Raw genomic sequence first — 23844 nt, forward strand, 5'->3', positions numbered from 1 at the left:
CTATCTCTTTCTAGTTTTATTATAGGCCGGATTGAAAAATTTTTGGTTTTTTTTTGGAAAACTTTTGACAAATCCGTATTGTCTAACGACCAATTGCTTCGATTTAGTATCTGAAAAATTCCGGAAAACTCGCAGAAATTTTCTATTAAAGTTAGGTTTTCCTCATTAAAAGCCGCAAGTTTTCTCTTTCGAGTGATATTCTGGGGAGACTTGAGAGATTTTTGGTTTTTCCTTGACAATATTTTTTTAAACTCGTCTATACTAACGCCGAATCGCTTCCCCTAAGTAACATCCTGAAAGAAAACTGAAAATTCAGAAATTTTCTATTCAAGTGCGTTTTTCCTCACTTCAAGCAGCCAATTGTCTCTTTCGAGTGATGTTATGGTCCGCATTCAAGAATTTTTTGTTTTTCCCTGACAAGTTTTTCAAAAACTCGTGTTTACCAACGGTCAATAGACTCGCCTAACTGAAAAAATCATGGAGACTTCCTATAAAAGTGACTAAAAAAAAAGTCGTCAGCCAGGGTCGTAACAGTGACATCTCATAAACAATGAAAGGCTTTCGGCATCAGCAGAGCCGTCATGAGCTTTTGAAATAGGCAAGTGCAGATTTCGAAATGCGCTAACCTCAGGCACCGGTTTCGAGCCTATTAGCTCTCTATTAGCAGTTGGGTTCAGCCTAAAAGCGATTCCGAAACTTGCACTTCATAATGCTAATGAATTCACATCAGCGTGGAAATTAGTTTTCCCATGTTGGAATTCAACAATGTGGAACATGGTTGCGCCTTTTAGTAAGTCTGCTTGAACACTCGGACAAGAGCAATAGATGGCGACAACTAATTTCCATAAATTTCCCATGTTGGAATTCAACAATGTGGAACATGGTACAACAACTAATTTCCACGCCGATTTGAATACATTGGCATTATAAAGTGCAGGTTTTGGAATCGCTAATTTCAGGTTGAACACAGCTGATAAGCATTAATACGCTCGAAACCGGTACTGGGGGTGCCTGAGGTTAGCGCATTTCGAAAACTGCACTTGCCTGTGACATCTCATGTTTTAACGCCTAAGGTAAACTTATCGCTTAAAAAAATGCAAAATTTTATTGAGTAGTATTAAATTGACTTCAATGTTTCGTCCAATATACTATGGCTTCATCACCACCATAACCAGCGGAAAAAATCAAACTATTTTCTATTTAAACCAATGCGGTATCTCTACTAATTTGTTGTTAAACAAAATTGTTAACGGTGCGCACTTAATTTGTATCCATGTGTACAAATAAACACAAGTCGAATCGACATGTTTTTGTGCAGTTTAGCATAATTAAGTTTTTGTATATTTATTCCAGGTGATAAAGACTGCAGAGCCGTAATTCGTGAAAACGAGTTGACATTTGAAGAGGGAGCTGTAGCTCGATCGGGAAGAGTATCCAAAATAAAATCAAATTCAATTAAATTTAACGTCCTATTGACGAGTTATGAACTGGTTTCCATCGATTCTGCCTGTTTAGCTTCAATTGATTGGGCTGTGTTAGTAGTCGATGAGGCTCATCGACTTAAAAGTAATCAGTCAAAATTCTTTAAGGTAGGATATCAAGCCAATCGTCGTAATTTTTTGCTGTAAATGCGCACTTGCTTTTTCAGATTCTCAGTAGTTACAGTATTCAATATAAACTGTTATTGACTGGTACACCTCTACAAAACAACCTGGAAGAATTGTTCCATCTGCTCAACTTTTTAAATGCTCAGAAGTTCGACGATTTGCAAACATTCCAAAACGAATTTGCAGATATCTCTAAAGAGGATCAGGCAAGTATTAACAAGATTTTTCTCGTGCGTACATTTATAACCGCTTTTTATCTGTTGTAGGTTAAAAAGTTGCACGAAATGTTAGGGCCCCATATGTTGCGACGTTTAAAAACCGACGTATTGAAAAGCATGCCGTCAAAATCTGAATTTATCGTCAGAGTTGAACTGAGTCCGATGCAAAAAAAATATTATAAATACATTTTAACAAGAAATTTCGAAGCGCTTAACCCAAAAGGTGGTGGTCAGCAAGTTTCCTTACTAAATATTATGATGGACTTGAAGAAATGTTGCAACCATCCTTATTTATTTCCCGCTGCAGCCGAAGAAGCTCCTCTTGGATTCCATGGACAGTACGATATTCAGCATTTAACTAAATGTAAATATTTTTAAGCGCATGTTAATGGTGTGTGTTATATAATTTATGATCAGCCGCAGGAAAACTGGTGTTGCTATCAAAAATGCTGAAGAAACTTAAGGATCAAGGACACAGGGTTTTGATTTTTTCTCAAATGACAAAAATGTTGGATATTCTTGAAGATTTCTTAGAAGGAGAAGGCTACAAATACGAGAGAATTGATGGAGCGATAACTGGTAGTCAACGTCAAGAAGCAATCGACAGGTAAAACCACCATATTTACAAATATAAATGTGATGAATTACATGTTTTTTTCTTATTTTTAAGATTCAATGCACCTGGAGCAATCCAGTTTGTCTTTTTATTGTCCACCCGTGCTGGAGGCCTTGGCATCAATTTGGCTACCGCAGATACTGTGATTATTTATGATTCTGATTGGAATCCACATAATGATATTCAAGCCTTTTCCAGAGCACATCGTATTGGTAAGTTCTAAGTAACTACAGAGTATTCCAGAATTTGTGACCTCCTATGTCCATTATCCTGCAAATGACGTGGTGGCAATTCATATTTCATTCAGTAGTCGATCCCATGCTTGCCTATCTTGTCTCGTCCACTCGCCATCATGCAGTTTCATATTTATTAAGGATTTTGTTTGGTCTACCCATCTAGTCGGAGATTTGCCTCTTGGGCGGTTGCCTTGTACTTTCCCTTCCCTTCTATTTGTGACCGTATCTACAATTTCCGAGCCTTTCTCTCTATGAAGAAACGAGCTTTTAAAGGCATTTACATTGTTCATGAATATATTTAAAAATTATATGTTTAAACGCTTGAGCAGTTGTCATTTTTAAAACTGTTGTGATTTGTAGTTTTGAAGGCAATTTAAGTAAAACTGTGTCGGTAAAATATATGTTTCCTTTTACCTGGGCTCTAATAGGAGCGAAATTTTCATTTTGCTTTTTGAATATCAAAAACGCCGAATACTGGCAAACTGTTTGACAGGCTGTCTTTGTGGCTTCAAAACTTAATAACTTTTTTATTAAATATCAAAATTCAACAAAATTTTACACATTCGAAAGCCAACAAAATTCTCAACATAATACGTAAACAACAATTCGAAATGGCCACCTTCAGCCAACACACAAGCCTGCGGGCGTTGATATTTCGTCCCACTCCTTTTGGAGAGAACGCTTCAGAGACTCGACAGGTATTTTGCTCCAGGATCGACCAAATTTCGAAGTCCATTGGAATCAGGTCGAGCGAGTTGGATGGCCACAAAGTCTTGTCCCACAAGACGGCGATTTTGTTGTTTTTTTTGGACCGACTTCGCAGAATGAGCCGGCGCCCAGTCCTGTTGAAGTGTTCAATGTCGATGAACGGTGATGTCGGCTCCAGGGGGGATCACGACGTTCTTCAAAACTTCTCGAGTCTTACTCGCTTCATTCGCTGATCCAAGTAATGATCTCTTCCGAGCTTGTAGCTAAGAAGCTTCAGGTCTTTCCTGACCATTTTTCTGACCGCCTCTCTGTTAATACCCACCTGCTTCGCTTGATCGGTCTTCCGCTTCGAGGCCTATCCGCCGTCGTGCCCAACTCTTCGTACCGTTTAATGGTATTATACGGAGCAGTTTCGTGATGTCAGGTTGCGAAACGTCAAATTACTCATGGTCGAGTGACAGATGAGACTTTGACAACAACAACAATCGGAGTTGATGACATTTATAACATAAAACATTGCTTACACACTTTTCCGATCTGTTTCTATTTTTCTTTAAAAGCTGGAAAAAATCGATTCGAACAAAACAAATTACAATCAGATGTAAACACCAATGTTAACAAAACAAGTGTCAAATTACTACTTTTACTTGTAGTTATAATTTTAACCACCAGGAGGCGTTTGGATTTTTGAACCCGCGAATAGCACGGGACCTTGGATTGTGAACGGACATGCTTGCCGTATTCACGATTTTATTGTTACTATACTGAAATAAGAGAACCTCGAGTTCACTTCAACAGCAGTAAAATCTTTCAAGGATTTTTAAGAAATATATGTTTGGAATATTCTGATAGAAAGCAAATCGATATGGCAACCTTGCTTTAAAGTGGAAGTACATGGTTATCCATTTTATGCTTAGGAAAGTAAAGTAAAAAAAAAAAACACAAAATATTCAGATGGATATAAAGATTAAACCTTGCCATTATTCGCGAAAAACAATATCATTTAAATGTCCTTCACGGGACCTCCTACAGGCCTCTACCTTTTAAGGTAATTTTGAATGACTTTTCGGCTCATTACCGGTAATCATCTCGGTCATAACTTTGCGTATATTGGCTTTCAGTTGCTCAAGAGTTTGAGGAGTATTGGCGTAAACACGACCTTTGGCATAGCCCCACAAAGAGAAATCTAACGGTGTTAAGTCGCAGGATCTTGCGGGCCAATTGACATCACTCAGTCTCGAAATTTCTTTTGCAATAGGGCAAACTGAGGCCTTTCTGCGATCACCTGAAGTATTTGAGAGCCCCATATACTGCTGTTCTGTTTATTAACGTAACCACCGAGCGAAGAATGAGCCTCATCGCTGAAGAAAATTCGGTTCAAAAAATCATCAACGGCTTGTTGTTCAATCACCCAATTTGCGTATGTTCTGCGTTGCCCATGGTCCTGAGGCTTAAGTTATTGAGTTAGTTGGACTTTGTACGGATGGAGCTTCAAATCCAAATGCAAAATTCGCCACAATGAGCCGTAAGACAAGCTCAAATGTTGAGTACGTCGTCGAATCGACGAATTCGGGTCTTCCTTCACACTTTGAGCAACAACAGCGATATTTTCAGCTGAACGAATGATGCACAGGCCTTACAATATCAGTAACCGATCCAGTCTCTTCAAATTTTTGCACTGTGTTCGACATTGTTTGCTCTGTGAGTCGATTATGTCGACCGTAATCTGCTCGTAAAGCCCTAAACGTTGATACAGCGGAATCTCCATTTTTATAGTAACATACCGTTAACGATCCATATTCGAAAATGGCAAACCTTCAACTAAAACAAAAACGCTTCGGATGACGTTTGCATTTAACAGATATCAAATAGCAAGGTTTTACTTTCCCAACCTTGATTTTTACGAGAAAAAACACTATCGGTAGGTGATTCGATTTATGTGCCTAGAATGAAAAAAAAAACACGAAGGGAAATTAAAGAGCGCTTAGATGGGGTGTACGGTGACTCTACTCCTTCGATTGCGACTGTCAAAAATTAGTTTACCGAGTTTGCCATTACCGACCACACCACGTCCAGGAGGATAAAATAACTTAAATCCACGATCTGATAATGTCAGACCGCCGGTTGAAGGTGCGTGAGAAAGCTTCAAATGCAAAAATTGAGCAAAAAAATTGAGTTTTTAAAAACTTTGTTTCAAGAAATCAAAAAATCGTTAAAAACACTTTATTGATATGAAAATGTACAAAAAAGCGTTCCTGAACGAATTTTGACTTCTTGGAAAAACAAAAATCACAATGAAGATCTTTATTGGTTGTGGGGTAGCGATTTTGGCGATGCTTGTCCTCTTTGGCTTGAAGAAAGCCAGTCGATATGCTCTCGATGGTTCTATTCGGTGACTGCTTGTAGTTTCCAGTCGATGTGCTGTCGACTACCTTGATTCTCAAATGACTTCTTTGGAACTTCGATTCAGTGAAGAACTGCCTAATGTCGACACTTTTTCACTTCGATAGTGAGACGCACTTGAGAGTTCGAATTGCCCTTCGAACGACCCAAAAGATTCTGCACGACCGCCAATTTTATTTTGGTTCGGAAAAGTTAAGTTTTTAAAAAACTATTTTTCCAAGAAGTCGAAAGATTCGTTTAAGAACACTTTATTGGTATGAAAACATACAAAAATCCCGGAACAATCTAATGTGGTGCGTTATATACTTAAAATGATAGGGATTACTAATCATGAACTTTACATGCTTATGATATGTAGCTGTGGGTCACATCCTGCATGAAATGTTGGGCATGGAAAAGCTTTCTGCGCGATGGTTGCCGCGTTAGTTCCCTTCTGACAACAAGCGAAACCGTGAGACCGCTTCAGAGCAGTTTGACGCGGTTTAAGAGCAATCCGAATTAGCTTCTGTGTTTTAACTTTCTCTGTTTTGCCTAATTCATAATAATGGCGTCAGAAGCACCATTTTGCCACAGGAATTCTGTCACTATCGACGGTTTTTTGCTCTTCAGAGGCTAAATAAAAATGTTTTTTGTACAGTTTACCATATAAAACAATTTTTTACTTTTAGGTCAAGCCAATAAAGTGATGATATACCGGTTTGTTACTCGCAATAGTGTTGAAGAGCGGGTGACTCAAGTGGCCAAAAGAAAAATGATGTTGACTCATTTAGTTGTGCGACCCGGTATGGGTGGAAAAGGTGCAAATTTCACGAAGCAAGAGTTGGATGATATTTTGCGATTTGGAACAGAAGAGCTATTTAAAGAGGAGGAGGGCAAAGAGGAGGAGGCCATTCATTATGATGATAAAGCAGTGGGTGAACTTCTTGATCGCAGTAAAGAGGGCATTGAACAAAAGGAGTCCTGGGCGAACGAATATCTCAGTTCCTTCAAAGTGGCAAGTTATGCTACCAAAGAGGGTGAAAATGAAGAAGAGGTTGATACTGAAATTATTAAGCAAGAAGCTGAGAATACAGATCCAGCATATTGGATTAAGCTTTTGAGGCATCATTATGAACAGGTAACGAAACTTACTGTTTTTTAACTTCTAAAATACCATGACTTAAAAAGTAACGTAAATTACCATGGGGGGTCCCTTTGGGCCCCTTATGGTCAACAGATATATGTAGTATTTTTAACGGAGAAACGAATAAAAATTTTAACGTACAATGAAGGAAAATTACACATTACTGAATGGTAATAGTTATTTACGAAACCAGTAGGGTATGAATGTTATTAACGCACGCATGTGAAGATTTGCACGACGAGGCTGTAATGAAAATTCGTCATTGCCATCAGAATCATTGTCAAAGTTGTGATAATAACAATGGAATTTTATTCGAAAAGTGTAATTCAATTCTTGCTTGATTTGCTAACGTCTGAAATATTTGTCTATTTATGTTTTATTTTTTAGCAACAAGAAGACATCGCCCGAACTTTAGGAAAAGGGAAACGTGTGCGAAAACAAGTTAACTATAATGATGGTGGCATGACAACAGAAACTCGAGATGACAGCACATGGCAAGAAAATTTGTCGGACTACAATAGGTAGTTAATAAGCTTGAGAATTGAAGTATGTAGTACATTTTTCTGTTGTATTATTTTAGTGACTTTTCTGGTGGATCGGATAAAGATGAAGAAGATGACGATTTCGACGAAAAGAATGAAGGAGATATTAACCGAAGAAGTAGAAGACGCATGGAGAGAAAAGATGAAAGAGATAGACCGTTACCGCCACTATTAGCAAGAGTAGGTGGCAATATCGAGGTATGTATTAGCATGTAAATTTTCTGCGTCCCAATTGGAAAATTAAGCTGAAAGTAGCAGGTGTGGGACAATGATGAAAACGTCACTATTTAATTATTTGCCGGCGTTTAGACCTTTATTGGGGTCTTCTTCAAGGCTCAAATTATTTGGTGAACGTTGTGTCTAAGTAGATGAATCGTTATAACGAATGCATCCATAGGGCAATGCACCAGTTATTTAAAAAAATTCCGCAATTTCCATAATAATTTATCCATAATATCTATTCAAACCTTTGCCAAATGAACGGAGATAATTCGCGACCCAAATGAACTTAAAGGGAACTGAGACACTTGGAGAGGGCGTTTACGATAAATGATACAATGGCCCTGGAGATGGAGAATGATGGCCGATGTGAGCGATCCGTCAAGAAATAATTCCAATCCACCACGGCTTATAAGCCCGGAAAACTTGGTGTGAAAAATGGTGTAAATTATAAACTGACAATAAAGTCGACGGTCTGAAGGAGTTGGTCAGGGATCACCGAATTTCTTAGCGCACTTAAGATAGGGGTGATCGAGTCGTTTGAGTCACTCTGATTTTTTTGTTTTTTCTTGTTTTACTTTAAAGAACATTTATTGACATTTTCGTGCTTAAATAAGTAGTTTTGGAACAGCAAATTTAAAAAGTTTGTAAGTGTTTTTGGGCTTAATATTTATGGACTATCCATGATTTTCGCTGAAACTGCTTAATTTCAAGTGCTCTTTAAGGGAAAAAAACCAAAATTTCGGACGGTCTCAAACGACAAGATCACCTAAGATAGGAAGACTAGGTTGAGTGGCAACAGGAGTGGAAAGTCGGGAATTAAAAATTTTCGCAAAAATTGTCCACAGTAACAGTAAATTCGAAATACCGGAGGCGGTTAAAGTAACTACGACTTATTATACCCTTTGATAACAAAATCAGGCACTTCGACTAGTTAAGTCTGGTTGCCACCCGTGGTTTGGTCAAAAACAAAAGTTCAGCACACGAACGATGAAAAGTTAAAAAATTTAATCTAGAACGTGTAAAAAGCCTGGAATCAGCCGGAGTCTGATTTACTTAGGTGCGCTTCTCTCGTCAAAGACGGGGTTGCGAAGAGGTTCTGGATTTGTCTCTCTTTGCACCCCAGCTGCCCACGCTCCTTTATACTCGCAGAAAGGGAGTCTCCACTAGTCTGCGAGAAAAAATCGCAATCTTCTAAAAATTATCCAGTTTTTTCCCGGAGTGTCGATCGATCGTCTGTAAATACCCGCGGAGAGTGGCGCCATGAACGACAGTTTTTAAGTGATAAAATTGAGGCTTTTATGCATAATTAAAACGAGGGCAAAAATCCATTTTCGAACATCTGACAATTGCCACGTCGTCGTTCGAAAAACACATCTCGCCCTTATGTATATGTCAAAAGAAAGAACATTGTAAGGCGACGGTCCCACAGAACCACCGGTGAACACCGTTGACCATCAAGCAGATTTCCAACATATGTGATTCCCATTGAACGGTCTCACAGAAAGCTTCCACTGCTAACCACCGTTTCGAAATTTGGTAGATTGGTAGAAGGCGCATGCGATTTAGAAATTATATCGGCTTGGTTTCTTTTATATATGCTTCTAAACTTGTAAACATTGCTGTGAGAGCGTTGCAGATTCCCTGATTTTAGTCGGTGGTAGCTGGTGATAGTTGATAGTTGATGACAGTGGTTGCTGTGGGACCGCCGCATAAAACACTAAATATCGCGTGGTCTATTAAGGATTTGCGCTTAGTGAATGATTTCGTTTACGCACTTTGATTTCCAATAAATATGTTGACTATATTATCTGGTTTAGGTTCTAGGATTTAACGCGCGTCAACGCAAAGCATTCTTAAACGCAATCATGCGCTATGGAATGCCACCGCAGGACGCCTTTAATTCCCAATGGTTAGTACGAGATTTGCGAGGAAAGTCAGAAAAGAACTTCAAGGCGTACGTATCGCTATTTATGCGGCATCTATGTGAGCCTGGTGCCGATAACTCCGATACGTTCGCTGATGGTGTACCACGTGAAGGACTGAGCAGACAACATGTTTTAACACGGATTGGAGTTATGTCTTTGATTAGGAAGAAGGTGGGTTAGTGAATGAATATGTGTTGACATATTATTTTTTTATTTTCTGGTAGGTTCAAGAGTTTGAACATATAAACGGAGACTACAGTATGCCAGAGCTCATTAAAAAGGCAATTTTGGAGCAAAACAAGCCGGCCAGCAGTGGAGATGGAGATACACCAAAAAGTGCAACGACGAGTACAAGGTAGTTTTTAATTAACTGTGAAGATAAATTTCACATTATCTTGAAACTTTAGTGCTACCCCTGCAACTAGTGCTGCTCCAAGTCCAGCGCCAATATTTAGTGAAACATCTGAAAAAGAAAAATCGGAAAGCGACGAGGTCAAGGAGAAAGAAGCTGCGCCTGAGTGCAGTGAAGATGATAAAGGCAAAACTATCGAAGACAAAACTGATATTGCCAAAGAGAAGGTCGATACTGAGGACATGAAACATGAGCCTGAGGAAACCAAACAAGACGTTAAACCGGATGCCGAAGTCAAAAGCGAACTGAAACCGGAGGTATTGACAGCTCTATATTTTACAACTAAGCAGAGCGATGCAGCTGTGGTCTTGATAACTTTTGGATCTGTTAGAACAGATTTTCTTTTTCTAGATCTTTTCGTTTAGGACAGGTGCCGGCAACCTGCGGCTCTGCAACTTTTTGAGCGGCCCTCCAAAGCACCAATATAATTTTACGACATATCAGCAAACTTAGCGCGTGATCGTTCCGAAATATTTGGGCGAAACATAATTAAATGAAATTTATCCGGGAAAATTTAAAAAAATTGAACATATTAGTTTGTCTGCACGTATAGTAGTTCGACATATTGAAAATATATTCTTCACAATTTGAGTATTTTTCACTGGCACTTGATGAAAGCAACGATGCAGCTAGCAATGCTTAATTGTTGATTTTTATCCGTGGAATTAATAAACAATGTTGCCTGACAGAAGAAATTGCTGCATTAAAAAGCGTCCATGCGAATACAAGAGGTGAAGATATATTTTTGCAACTATTAGATGTTTTCAATATGTGCGATCTCTAGTGGGGAAAATTAAAATATGTGACAACTTACGGTTCAAAGAACATGACGGGTCGCAATACTGAGTTAGTAAATGATTAATAAACAATTGAAAGGATTAAATAGTACTAAAGATAAGAATTTCTTCGGTAACATCCGAACAAGAAATCGTGCCAGTTGCGAGGTTTGCCAACCTCAGGCACCCCCAGGGTCGGTTTCAAGCCTATAAGCTCTTCTTTCTAGAGAGCCGAAACCGGTCTTGGAGATGCACTTGAAACTTTCATTCATAACATGAAAATGTCATGAATCTTGTAGTAAAATCCATCAATTATATTCGCAGAAACGGTTTAAACCATCGAACATTCCAGAGTTTTTTTAATGAAATTGGCGCAGTATATGAAAATAAATAGATATTTATTAAAAGGAAGTGACGATATGTAAATGCTGTAAATGTCTCAAATCGGCTAACAATTACGATTCGGAAGCTTAGAAGTCACTTTGCGTTTTCGTCTATTCTATTAAACATTTTTTATCTAATAAACAAGTTTATTTCCGAAGCAAAAGGAACTGACAAGCTGTAAATCCTGTAAAACGCCTCAAATCGGCTAAATATTACGTGTTTCGGAAGCCTAAAAATCACCTTGAGTTTTCTCATTCATTGGTCTTTCTTTGACGATATTGTGAAATTGCCGCCGTATATAAGCTTTGCACATTCCGAGTGCCGATTTGGAAGTACCCGGTGATGCTTCGCACTCTGCTCATCAAAGGGCTGAATTTTCGCTTTTCGTATCCATGATAACTTGCGTAAGAGTATCTGCTCATAGATCTTGCCAATATAATTTATTGTAATATACAGGGTGTTCGCAAAATGCGTTAGGAAATTTTTAAAGGTACTTCTACAGGCTAAAATAATAGTAGTAAGTCATGAGCAAAAATTCTAAATCGGTATATTTTCCGAGTTGAAAATCGGTACAGAGTTTTAGCTGCGTGATCTCAAATTTCTGAAAAAAAATGATCGATCGTTATCGAAGTTGCCACTACATGGCACTTTACCTGAAACCCAAATTTCATTTTCCCCATTATAAATAATGGGGACTTGACACCGAAAATGTCGCAAAAAAGAATATGCAGTTTTAAAGATTAGACAATACTAGACAAAAAATGTGCTCTTGACACGACTGGAAAAACCTTTTTGTATTGGAGGGAATCGACATCAAAGTGTTTATCACTCTCAATCCAAGTCGTATTACTGTTCAATGTAAACTAACGTTTTGTGCCCTAAAACCACTAAATTAAAATGGATCGAGGATATTGAAATGTTGCATTTGAATGCAGCAGAAAACTTTAGTCTTAATTGAACAGTAATACAATAATTACTGTAAATTATAAAATTTGACACATTTGAAATCCAGACTTGATTTGCTGCGATTGCAATTAAATTCAAAGACACACAAATATTCCTGTTTCGAATTTTTGTTACATAACTTTAACGTTATAAATGTCATCAACTCCAATAAATAAACAAGTCTGACAGGTCTCAACTGTCACTCGACAACGAGTAATTTGACGTTTCGCAGCTCCACGATCGGTAGTTGAGCTCGCGAATTATTTCAGCCCGTAGAATCATCCTTAAAGAATTTTTAACGCATTTTGCGAACACTCGGTATTCTAAATGCCGAGTATTTGATTTTCTCGGTACCGGAAACGAATATATAGAACGTGAACTTGATCTGTTTTAAGATATATTCAAAATAGTTTTTTGATGCTTAAAGTATCGCGCAATTTTGAGTTTCAGTTGTTTATATAGACAAATGTTCTTTTAGAACGCCATAAAAGAGGAGTCTGGTGTTCAAGATGAAAAGAAAGAAACCGAAAGCGATGTTAAAATGGACGTTGATGTCAAGGAAGAAAAGATAGTTGATAAGAAAGATGACGACATTGTGCTATTAGACGAAGATAAGGTGAGTATTTTTCTAAGGTTTATTCAATACAAATTTTCTCGAAATAACGTCGATATATTTTGAGGGTCTTTAGAATCTAGATATTAAGTCACTTGAAGAGAGAACTCTTAAACAGGTTCTTTCGCAATGTTTTCTAAAAGTTTGGAACCAAAATTTATGAAATGCTATCTCCTTTTTTAATGAGAAAATTGACTAAAATGTGAGTGATTTATATTATTTATTTATTTCGAAAAATCTCCCGTTCAAAGAAACTTCTTACAGGTCAGTTAGGCCTGCGCCGGTGCGTTTGGTTGGCGGTTCAAGTCATTTGCGCAGCACCGTTCCAACTCCCAAAAATGTGACTTTTTCTGTAGAAACGATTGCTTAAAAATACGGTATTTTTGGTTTTTAGTCTGAAACGGAAAAACTGACATTTTGAAGAACCTTAAAAATTCTTCAGAGAGATAGGGTGACGAGTTTTCCAAATGGTTGATTAAATGCTTTTGCTTAATAGTTTTAAAGGAAAACAAAAAATGTTTTGAACCAAAAAACAAGAAAACTTTGTTTCGATTTTGTCCCAAATTTCAAGGCAAAACGATCCAAAAAAAATATTTTTTTTACACTTTGCAAACAATCTGATGTTCTACTTTGATAATGTGTTAATAGAGGTAAAAATTCAAACTAGCTTGTTCGGGAAATCGTCTTTTCGACCTTAACATCATCATAACTTCCAAGTTTTTCAACCGATCGCAATTTTTCCGGATGCAGTAATTCGGATCGTACGTTTTTCATCAAATTTTCAAATCGGCCCGATATTAATAGTTATGCAGACAATTTCTACAGATAAAAAAAAACTGTTTTCCCCAAAAAAATGCGACCTTAAATCCACAAAGAACACATTGATAACATTTAATTATTTACCATTGAATAGATTTTTTGATTGGTTGAACTTCATTTGACTATAAATCTTTTTAATCTCTATACGAGTCATTTTGTTTAATATAATACAATAAATAATTGTAATTAATGTGCTATAAGATTTCAAAACGCAATTCGAAAGGAATTTTTTTATTTTTAATAATGAATTACTGTTACAATAAAAAAAACATTTACTTGCAGAAGGACAAGAAGGAAATAATCGAAACTCCCGATAAAAGGAAGTTTATGTTCAACATTGCTGATGGTGGATTTACCGAACTACATACTTTATGGCTCAATGAGGAGAAAGCAGCCACTCCTGGTCGCGAATACGAGATTTGGCATCGTCGACATGATTATTGGTTACTAGCTGGTATTGTCACGCACGGATATGGAAGGTATGAAATTGAGCTACGAGTTGGCTTACGGTATTATATGTTGAGTAGTAGACAAATGAAGACTGAAAAAGAACATATCTAAAATTGGTTAGTTTTATCGGGGTTATACAGGAGTTGAGCGTTTATGATCCGGTCGGTATTTAAATAGCTCTGAAGTTTCTCACAATCGATATCATAACTGCTTTTAGTGAAACGCAGTTTTGTTAGAGACTGGAATTACTCGCACTTTTGCAACAGGGAGAAATATTGTACTGTCTCAAAACCAGATGAGACCAATGACAACCTGTCCCTTATAAATATAATGAGAAATCATAAAACCAAGAATTTCGTCGGTATCATCCGCAAGAATGATAAGTGCAAGTTGCGAGGTTCGCTAAAGTCAGGCACCCCCAGGACCGGTTTCAAGCCTATTAGCTCTCCTCAGCTGGGTTTCGCCTGTAACTAGCGACCGCAAAACCTTGCACTATCGTACATTATTTCTTTTCTGGTTCCTGGATTAACTCCAGTCAAGTTTGTGCTCGTGTAATCACGTTATTGTGCACTGTTCTCGTATACGGTTAATTAACTCGTGCTCAATTTGTACCGGTGTTCGCTAGACCGGAGATTTAATATGCCCTTGTGTGCACAGTTGCCTGGGGAGATGTCAGTTGTTGTGCAATGCTCTTAATACTCCTGGAAAGCTCTGCTTCAATTATCTTCAATGTTTGCTTCTATGTCTAAAACTCGAACACCTCTATTTCTTCTTCATATTCTTGAATGATTCTGAAAATGACATCGTTGGCGCTTTCAATTTTCATAAATACATTGTAGAGAGTACTTTTCAATATCAAAAATGTTCATAAGTTGAAGAAAAGGTAGTAATTTTTATTTTTGAATGTATAAGTATTCCAATAGGCTACCAATCAAACATGGTTGGACCATTTCAAAATAATACTTAGTAGCAAAGTTACAGATCTATTTTTAACTGTTAACATCCTCTAGACATTTTCAAACATTTTTTTTCCAGTAATTCTCGTACTCGAAGTAAGCTCCTATAACCCCTTAAAAGGAATGACGCCAATTTTGAGTCACCCTGGATATATGGGTTTACTGCGCCGGTGCGTTGTGTTGACGCTTCAAGCTGTTTCGGCATCATAGCGCAAACGCCTAAAAATGCATTCGGGCGCAGTGATGCCAGATCGGAAAAATTTAAATCCCCAGATGAACACCTAAAGAATCCCTAGTTTTCCCTAGATTTTGGAAAAAATATAACTAAAATACAAAATATATATTATAAGTGAAACAAAAAAGTTTGCTGGAAACGGTATATTACACTGTAAATGTTTATGCAAGTATACAAACGTAAAAAGAATTGAACTCATTATTTCGCTTCAATTTAAAATTAATTATTGTTTAAAAATTATTAGTTATTTTATGAAAATTTAAAGGCAGTTTTTACTTACATAAATTTGAAGATTTTATTAAGTTCAAATGAACGTCCATATTTCTCAATGACGTGCAACATTTTGACTTAGAATTATTATGGTTCAAAGCCTCATTGCTTAATTTATTACATTTTTTGTTTTAACATCAGTGGCAATCGAAAAAACGCTTTCGGTTTCTACGTTGCTATTCGGTAGAGAACTTCACAAATTGGCCATTGCGATCTTTTTAAATCTTTTTTGGTCAAAAAAATCTTTGCTTTTTACTTTACTACAAACTTTACTTTCTAATTATTTGTTTTCGATTTTACCTGAAATTATTTACACATTTAACTATAACACAGAACAGTTTATTTCAGAACAGAAAATTCCTAGATGATTATAACAAATCCCGTTTTCCTTTACCTGAGAAAAATCCCTAAAACTTGGGAAAATTTCCCTGGTATGGCATCACCGACTGATTTTGTTGCACACTGGAAAAATATTACTTCTAAAACTCAAACTATTTCAGATGGCAAGATATTCAAGCGGATGCCAGGTTTGCAATCATCAACGAGCCCTTCAAAATGGACGTTGGCAAGGGAAATTTCTTAGAAATTAAGAATAAATTTCTAGCACGAAGATTCAAGGTACATTTGAAATTATCTAATGGGTTTTATTATTCAGATGAATACTTTTTTTTATTATCATGTGAGTGTACTATATAAAATAATATTTTTCCAAATATTTTTCAGCTCTTAGAACAGGCGCTCGTCATTGAAGAACAACTACGACGCGCTGCATATTTAAATTTAACCCAGGATCCAAACCATCCAGCAATGTCGTTAAATGCCCGGTTTGCAGAAGTAGAATGTCTGGCTGAATCACATCAACATCTGAGTAAAGAATCGCTGGCCGGTAAGAGAGCGAATATTTAAATCGTCACATGCTATCTCTAAATGATGTTGCTTACTTTTCAGGCAATAAACCAGCAAACGCTGTGCTTCACAAAGTTTTAAACCAGTTGGAAGAATTGTTGAGTGATATGAAGTCTGACGTGTCTAGACTACCTGCTACATTAGCGAGGATTCCGCCAGTGGCTCAAAGATTGCAAATGTCCGAGAGAAGTATTCTATCAAGGCTCGCGGCAACATCATCATCAAACAGTCAAACCACTGGTAAGCAGTAGTTGTAACAGCCAGCATAATTGCCAATAGATCAAGAGTATTTGCGTCGGTTGACGCAAAGAACTGTTTGCTTATTGGTCAAGATGCGCTTTAGAGAGGTTGATTCGAAAGCAGAGAGTATGCAAAAAATATATTTAAAGTGAAGGGTACGTGAACAGCGGCGACCGAGTTGGACGATGCGCGTGAGTCCGAGCAAGTGGGCATATAGAACGCGATTTGTCAGCTCCCAGTTATGAGTTAAAGCTTGGCTTGGGGGGACGGGTTTAGAGGTCGTATTTTCCATGGATTTTCTAATGCTCATGCCGTTAGGAGACACCGGCAATTTAAAGAGTGTAAAAAGTCGAAAGATCGTCACATTAGATTAATCTAGCTCTTCGTAATTGAAAAAATCCTGAAAGCTTCCAGAAATTTCCTATTAGAGTGCGTATTTAGTAGAGTATAGAGTGCAGCGCATTTTCTTTTTCGAGTGATATTATGAGCCGGATTGTGGGATTTTTAGCTTATTCTTTAGCTATTATGTGAACATGAAATGGACAAATGATCGCCGACGTGCAGCATGGCACATGGCACCCGAAGAAGAATCGCCTCACCTTAGTAACTGAAAAAAAACAGTCCCGGAAATTTCTTATTAAAATAACTTTTCCCTCACTTAAAGCTGCGGATTTTCTCTTCCGAGAGATATTATGGACAGTCTTGGGTATTTTTCGTTTTTCCTTAGCAAATTTTTGAAAAATCCGTGTTCACCAATCGCCTCACTTTCGAAACTCAAAAAATCCTGGAAACTCACAGAAATTTCCAATTCAAGTGAGTTTTTCTTCACTTAAAGCAGCCGATTTTCTCTTTCGAGTGATATTTTGGGGAGGCTTGGGAGATTTGTGGGTTTTCGTGATTTTTTTTTAAATCCGTCTATCTATACGAACGGCCAATCGCTTCCCCTTACTAACTGAAAACGTACTGGAAGCTCTCAAACATTGTTGTTCCAATCAAGTTTTCCTTCATGCTTTCGGGTGATATGTCACCTGAATTGTTAGATTTTTGGCTTTTCATTGTCAAATTTTTGAAAAATGTATGTTTTTCAACCAAGTTTGAAGAAAGTCAAATAGTTGGTTTACCGTCTAGCAAGTTGGGTTTCTCAAAAATGTTTGAGAAACTTGAAAAATGATGTAAAACATTATTTGCTAATTTTCGGTGTAAAAACTGCTAAATTGTTCAAAATACAGTTCGTTTGCTAGCTGTGAAAATTCGGCTTTCAAACTTTGAGATTAATTTTTTTTATCTGAAAAAATAAAATAGAAAAAATTTTGAAAATTTGGTTTTTGGGAGTTGGAAATTTTTTCAATTAATTTTTTTCTCGGTTTATCTTTACTGAACTGCGTATTCTTTTTCGGTATTTCTCAAATTTCAAGTTAAATTTGCATGAACTGAGAAACAGCAAGTCAAAACTGGAATTCTCTTCAATCAAAATACAGTTGAGTCCGGATATAACGAACTTGAGAAATGAACTAAAGCTGGTATGTTATATCCGGAGTTCGCTAGAAGCGAATAATAATACAAAAACACGTGGTGTATTTTATTTCGTTATTTTTACATAGAGTGGTAGAAGTTAGTAGATATGACTAAAAAGAACACAAAAAGATAAACAAAATTCAATTTGAAATCTACTTCATAAAGTCTGTAATTTTTGTATGTACATTTCTGCTGCAAAAATAGATGTTATTTATGTAGTTTTCAAGATCACAAAATGACTCCCAGATATGATTAGAGAACTTGTCCAAGCTTTGCCGTTTGCTTTGTAGTTTACTTATTTACTCTTGTTTTTGAAACATCTAGGATGAGCTGACTCACCAATAACTTTCTTTTTTCTGTTCCCGACATGTTTGCCGCCACCAAAACTGTAAGGCGTACTTCAAATAACTTGCCGCCAGCACATTTCTTACCAACAAATTTTAGTGCTGTGTCGGGCGTTAGTTTATAAAATAGGCCCATTTCGTCAGCATTAAAAATATCTTTGTATTCATAACTGTCTCGGATGGTGGGCCATACATTATGTACCAATCATTGACCACATTCATGTTCACACCGGCAGACTCTCCAATACATATATAACGCGGCAAAAAACAAGTCACTGCCTGTTTCTCGCGCTCACTAATATAAACAACTCCGCACGATTCGTGTTGCTGAGCGTGGAAGTTTGTTATAAACGGAAAGTGAATATACAACTATCCTAAAAAGTGATTGTTATGTCCGGAAGTTTGTTGTAAACGGGTTTGTTATAACCAGTAAAAAAATACGTTGGTCTTTATGGATGACGTTTCAATTAAAGGAAAAAAGTTCGTTTTAACCGAAAGTTCACTATAACCGGGTTTATTATAGGCGGACTTTACTGTAACTAGAAAATTAGGTTACTCAAAACTTTTGAAAATTTTCCAATTTCTTAAAAACGTAAAAAATTTGAAGACTAAAAAAAAGCGTTTTCCCTCTGCCGAGGTGAGTTACAGCGTCGATGGGATTGGGTTGGCACACCAAGCCATTTACGCAGCACTGCGCCAACTCCTAACAATTGCCTGAGTCCTAAGACAATGGATTTGGTCCACGGTTCAAAACCGGTGTGTGTATGACACACCTGGCAGTTTATTTGGGCCGCTTTTTTCATCTATTGAGGCTGTAAACGATGCAACTGAAATGTCTTGGCACAAAAAACACTCTAAACTGAGATAGTTTTTGCCTCGATTCGAATGCGAATTTAAGGAACGAATGAACTCATAACCGGCTGTAATCATAGAACAGAACCGCATTCGGCTAATGAGTAAAAGCTCGCGATTTTCTGGCCTTTTTTGCTTGAAAATCGTGCTAACCGAGTAGTAGAAAAAGTCGCCTTTTTCATTCTGCATAGTGCAGCCTGGAAAGAAAGAAGAAAATGTGTTTAATACAACAGGAAATCGGTCCAAAGACAAATTTGTTTGAAATCAGCAAAGCTAAGATTGATATATAAATAATCCATTATACTTTCGTGTCCTGTCGGAAAACTAAATTCAGTTTAAGCTAAAAGGCGTATAGATTGGAGATCATTCTTACCAGCTTTCTCCAAGCTGTCGCCCCATCCTCCATTTTCTACCCATTAATCCTTAAAAAGTTCACCATACCGCACTTGCCATAAGGGCCTCAATGATTCTATATTTCCCATCTAAGAACGTGATTCACACGACACAAAGGACTATCGACCGATTTCGTCCACTATCGGTAACAAACTGAATATTGGTACACCTTTTCCAAAAAATACACCGAAGTACAGAATGTACAGAAATTAAATTATTTAATCAATTAATTTCGATGTTTTATTGCTCTGCTCTTGCGTGGCAGGTCGATTTCAGTGTGTTTATTGTTGACATTTTTGTAGAAAGTGCCTGTTCGCATGGCAATATTTCCAAAGGAAAATTTCACGTTCCAACTTAACGAAAAACACTCCAAGCGCCAATCTTTCACTAATTTAATTTTAAATTTAAAGCCATTTATATTTGTCTGAATTTCACTCAGCTGCAGTGATTAATGCACAACGCAGAACTAAAATTACTAACCGAATTAATTTTGTTTTTCTAAAATTATTGATTGAACAAAAAAACCGCGAAGAAATCACTTACAAATGAAACTGTTGGTCAATTTCCGAGCGATGATAGAAACCAACGAAATTTCAACTAATTAAAAATATCCTTTAATAGTTCGGATTTCAAGAATTATTCCGCCTCAAGCGCAATTCGAGGTGCGGTGCAGTGAGGCGCGATAACTCACACAGCGGAACCAACTCAAAAGCACAACTCAACACAGTGTTACCCAGGCCTAGAGGCGTGCCATGAAGCCGCGTGTTCAGGGTTCCACGGTTAAAAATGATTATGCGGATTCAGGACCGGGGCAAGTTAGGACTGTTGAAAGAGAAGAAATGATTCTTGAAGAAAAATGAAAATATGGATAGAAATCGTGTTGTTCCGTAAAATAAGAAACATTTTAATTGCACTCGATCAACCGGATACCCGCATAGTGCGTGTATACCCTTAAAAGAGGGAACGCCAAATTTGATTTACCTTGCAATCAGCCTCCTGAATGCTCCCCCTGAGCGTGTTGAGCAAAATTCCACTTCTTATGTATTATGTGATTCATATATGTATACTTCATGATTAATGAATTAATAATTTTCTGTTTATTGCAGCTCAAGTAATGAGCCAATTTCCACCTGGTTTTAACGCAGGCGCTTTAGCCGGTTTTGCGGCTGCAAACTTCTCGAGCTTCAGGCCACAATATTCAGTTCCAGGGCAGCCACCGAGTGGATTTCCTTCCTAAATCAATACATAAGAAATTTGCGTTTAAAATAGAATCGTTGTGTATTCTGTGGTAAAACTGACATGATATTTGGATGCTTATTACAGATTTGAATCTGCAACGATATATTTAATTCGTACAATGCTCCAATAAGCCTCAAAATCTACTGCTCTGGATGTTAGTACATTATAAAGTTGTAGACTTAATTTAGTATAAATTATTTTTTTGTGCAGTTATAAGAATTTTAGTTTATTTTTGTGAAAATTTCTTTATATGCATTTTTGTATCTGTACTTTTCTAGGCTCTATTTGGTTTAATCGTAATAAAAATAACTTCCGGAAATCAAACGCCTATTTGTAAACCCCTAATTTTTCCTGCTTATATTAACGTGCCACTTGATTGATATATCCATAATCGTTTTTATTTTACTTTTATTATCAAAATTGCTCCAAGAATTTTTTTTCGGCCACCCTCTACATCTGCCTTGTGCGGATACAGTCCGCACCTTCAATTACCGTCGACAGGCCGACAGAAGTGCAGCGTTGAGGTGTACTAGATGAAGATGCATGATACTAGGAGGAAGATGTCACCTGGGCTGAAACAAAAAAGGAGACCCTGTAACTTCTCGTAGCCAAACACTTCCCAGGCAACGGCGGCACTGGTGGCTAGGACGTCAAGGTCTGTCCCAACAAATAGGACTGCCAGCGCCTACCTGGGGGGCTGTCTTTCCCCCGCCCCTAGTGTCTGGTTATGGAGGAGCTTCTGGGGCGGTTAGATGGGAGGACCTACGAGGACGACAGCCTAGTCCTCGTTAAGGGGAAGTTTTTGGAGGTCGTCTGCGAGAGAATGCAGGTTGCATGTAGAATAATAGAGAAATGGTGCACCGATGCCGGATTTTSAGTTAATCCCGGCAAAACCGCCACAAGGAGAAGAAAAATAAAGGATTATAGGACACCACGGCTGTACGGAAGGCCTCTTACCCTCACTAGTGTGAAGTYWAGTACTTAGGCGTGACCTTAGACTGAGGYGCAACACCTACGGTGGATAAAGCGTGCATATCCCGGAAACTTGCGGGTCTGCCTAGCGATGATCGGCACAATGAAGACTACGAGCATAGCATTAAACATCCTCCTAACTTACCTAACCCTGTGGATAAGCAGGGAGGCCGCTGTGGCGCTACAGAGRACAGAATGCAGCCTTACAAGGCATGACAACTACCCACTTTAATGTTCGTTTACATTAGTGGTGTGAGAAYTTATKTTAATAGTGCCCTTCAGATTTGTTACACGCACACTTTAGTCATACAAACCMTATCCAACCCTTGAATTTATTATTTCCGTAATAAATAGGTATGTTTACGTCTAAGACTAAATAATCAGACCATTTTTATCCATTTTTAAGCCAGTTGTTAATTGATTCCCTATTGTACTCTCTATTGTTATTGTAGATATTGTCCGCAGACGTTTTGAACCACCACGGTTGTTAATACCGACAGTATCTAAATAAATTGTCTTTTTGAAAGCAAGTCATTTAACTATGTGAAACAAGATGCCACACATCCATACATACATTTTGGTACAGTAGTAATACAGTGCTACAATTATCAATTTTAATAACGTCTTTTTACAAATATGCAGTTTTGAAATAAGTTACAATTATCATGTTACATATTATATTATAAATGTAAATGTAAAAATATAATTGAAGTTTACCATGCGGCAGCGTGCAACCCTTTTTTTACTGATTAGAATCATCGACCGACGTTGAAAATCAAACGCGACTTTCGGTATCCATCCGTATCGGTGCGGGTCATGGTATTGATTATAGTTTAGATAGTCTGAACGAGTACGAGTAGTAGAATATTGGGTTTTGAAGTCGAAGGTTAGAAAATGGGTGACTTGATTTTCCGACAACGATTACTGATTACTTGAATACTCGTTTGGTAGCTTGGTTCGGTATTCGTTACTTCGGATACTGATGAGTAACGAGTACTCGAATACCGATTAGTTACTTTTTCCTCACCACTAGTTTACATTTGGTGTTTAAGTGTTTAAGTTTAATCGCGGAAAGTGCTGTGCGCCAGTAAACTTGCTGTAGTGTTTGTGCCTACACATTTTCAAATTAACCAAAAGTTAAATTTTTAAGTTGTTCCGAACCCTAGGTAGTGTTGGATGGTTACCAACTAAAAAACCCCCTTTTGTACTACGAGTTTTAGGAAGTTATCCTTTAAAAGTTGAATTCCTCTCTAAGAATGCATACTAGCTGCTTACTAGCATGGGCATCTTATTAATTTAACGCCCTTACTTATACATGCATGCTACTTACTACAAACATATACGTTATTAGCACACTTACAACTTACACCGTTTGCTACCTGTTGCCCTGGTGGGCGAGTTCGTGTCTGGGCCTTTTTTTCTTTCATTTTTAAGTCATCTATACCGCTTCTACTTTTCTATGATTTTTAAATTTTATTTAATACTTGCTGGTGTACTGTTTTAATTGTTTCTACTTTAATTTTTAACGTCTTCCATGTCTTACAAATAATTCAACAATTTTTCGAACGCGGTATCTCTTCATTTTATTCGTGTGATCTTTGCATCTTATGTTAATACTTCGTAATACTCATATTTTCATAAACATTTCATAAGCAAATCAAAAATTGACTAATTGATCACTATTCCACTTATTCATTTTGACTGAGTGCCGTAATTTCTTTTTTCCTATTAAAGTGTTTACACTACGTTTTGTGGTGCCGATATTTACTCTGCCACAACTGCATGAAACTCTGTAGACGCCTGGTGCTGATAAAGGATTGAAACCCCGCCCACTCCAAAACAATTGAAGCCCCGCCCACTCCTCATGCACAAGCTCACACGGCCGGGCCGCATAAATACGACAGGAGATCCAGTAGTTAAACG

The 23844-nt window shown here is 37.5% G+C and overlaps 1 protein-coding gene across 5 annotated transcripts in view; it reads left to right on the forward strand.

Annotated features, from left to right (window-relative positions):
* Positions 1–21268, forward strand: part of LOC109545057 (chromodomain-helicase-DNA-binding protein Mi-2 homolog) — a 47063-nt gene extending 25795 nt beyond the window's left edge. For all 5 annotated transcript variants that reach the window (XM_019915540.2, XM_019915543.2, XM_019915541.2 and 2 more), the window contains 17 exons: positions 1354–1589; positions 1649–1813; positions 1874–2189; positions 2243–2432; positions 2496–2653; positions 6457–6905; positions 7299–7432; positions 7492–7651; positions 9493–9771; positions 9825–9955; positions 10008–10269; positions 12596–12733; positions 13832–14028; positions 15961–16078; positions 16184–16346; positions 16409–16606; positions 20817–21268. In XM_019915540.2, coding sequence (XP_019771099.2) covers positions 1354–1589; positions 1649–1813; positions 1874–2189; positions 2243–2432; positions 2496–2653; positions 6457–6905; positions 7299–7432; positions 7492–7651; positions 9493–9771; positions 9825–9955; positions 10008–10269; positions 12596–12733; positions 13832–14028; positions 15961–16078; positions 16184–16346; positions 16409–16606; positions 20817–20947 — 3425 coding nt within the window. In that variant the 3' untranslated portion in view covers positions 20948–21268. The remainder of the gene's footprint in view (positions 1–1353; positions 1590–1648; positions 1814–1873; positions 2190–2242; positions 2433–2495; positions 2654–6456; positions 6906–7298; positions 7433–7491; positions 7652–9492; positions 9772–9824; positions 9956–10007; positions 10270–12595; positions 12734–13831; positions 14029–15960; positions 16079–16183; positions 16347–16408; positions 16607–20816) is intronic.
* Positions 21269–23844: the final 2576 nt, after the last annotated feature.

The sequence above is a fragment of the Dendroctonus ponderosae genome, unplaced genomic scaffold (assembly GCF_020466585.1).
Source record: "Dendroctonus ponderosae isolate FM_Combo_2020 unplaced genomic scaffold, Dpon_F_20191213v2 Dpon_F_20191213_5, whole genome shotgun sequence".
Lineage (NCBI taxonomy): Eukaryota > Metazoa > Arthropoda > Insecta > Coleoptera > Curculionidae > Dendroctonus > Dendroctonus ponderosae.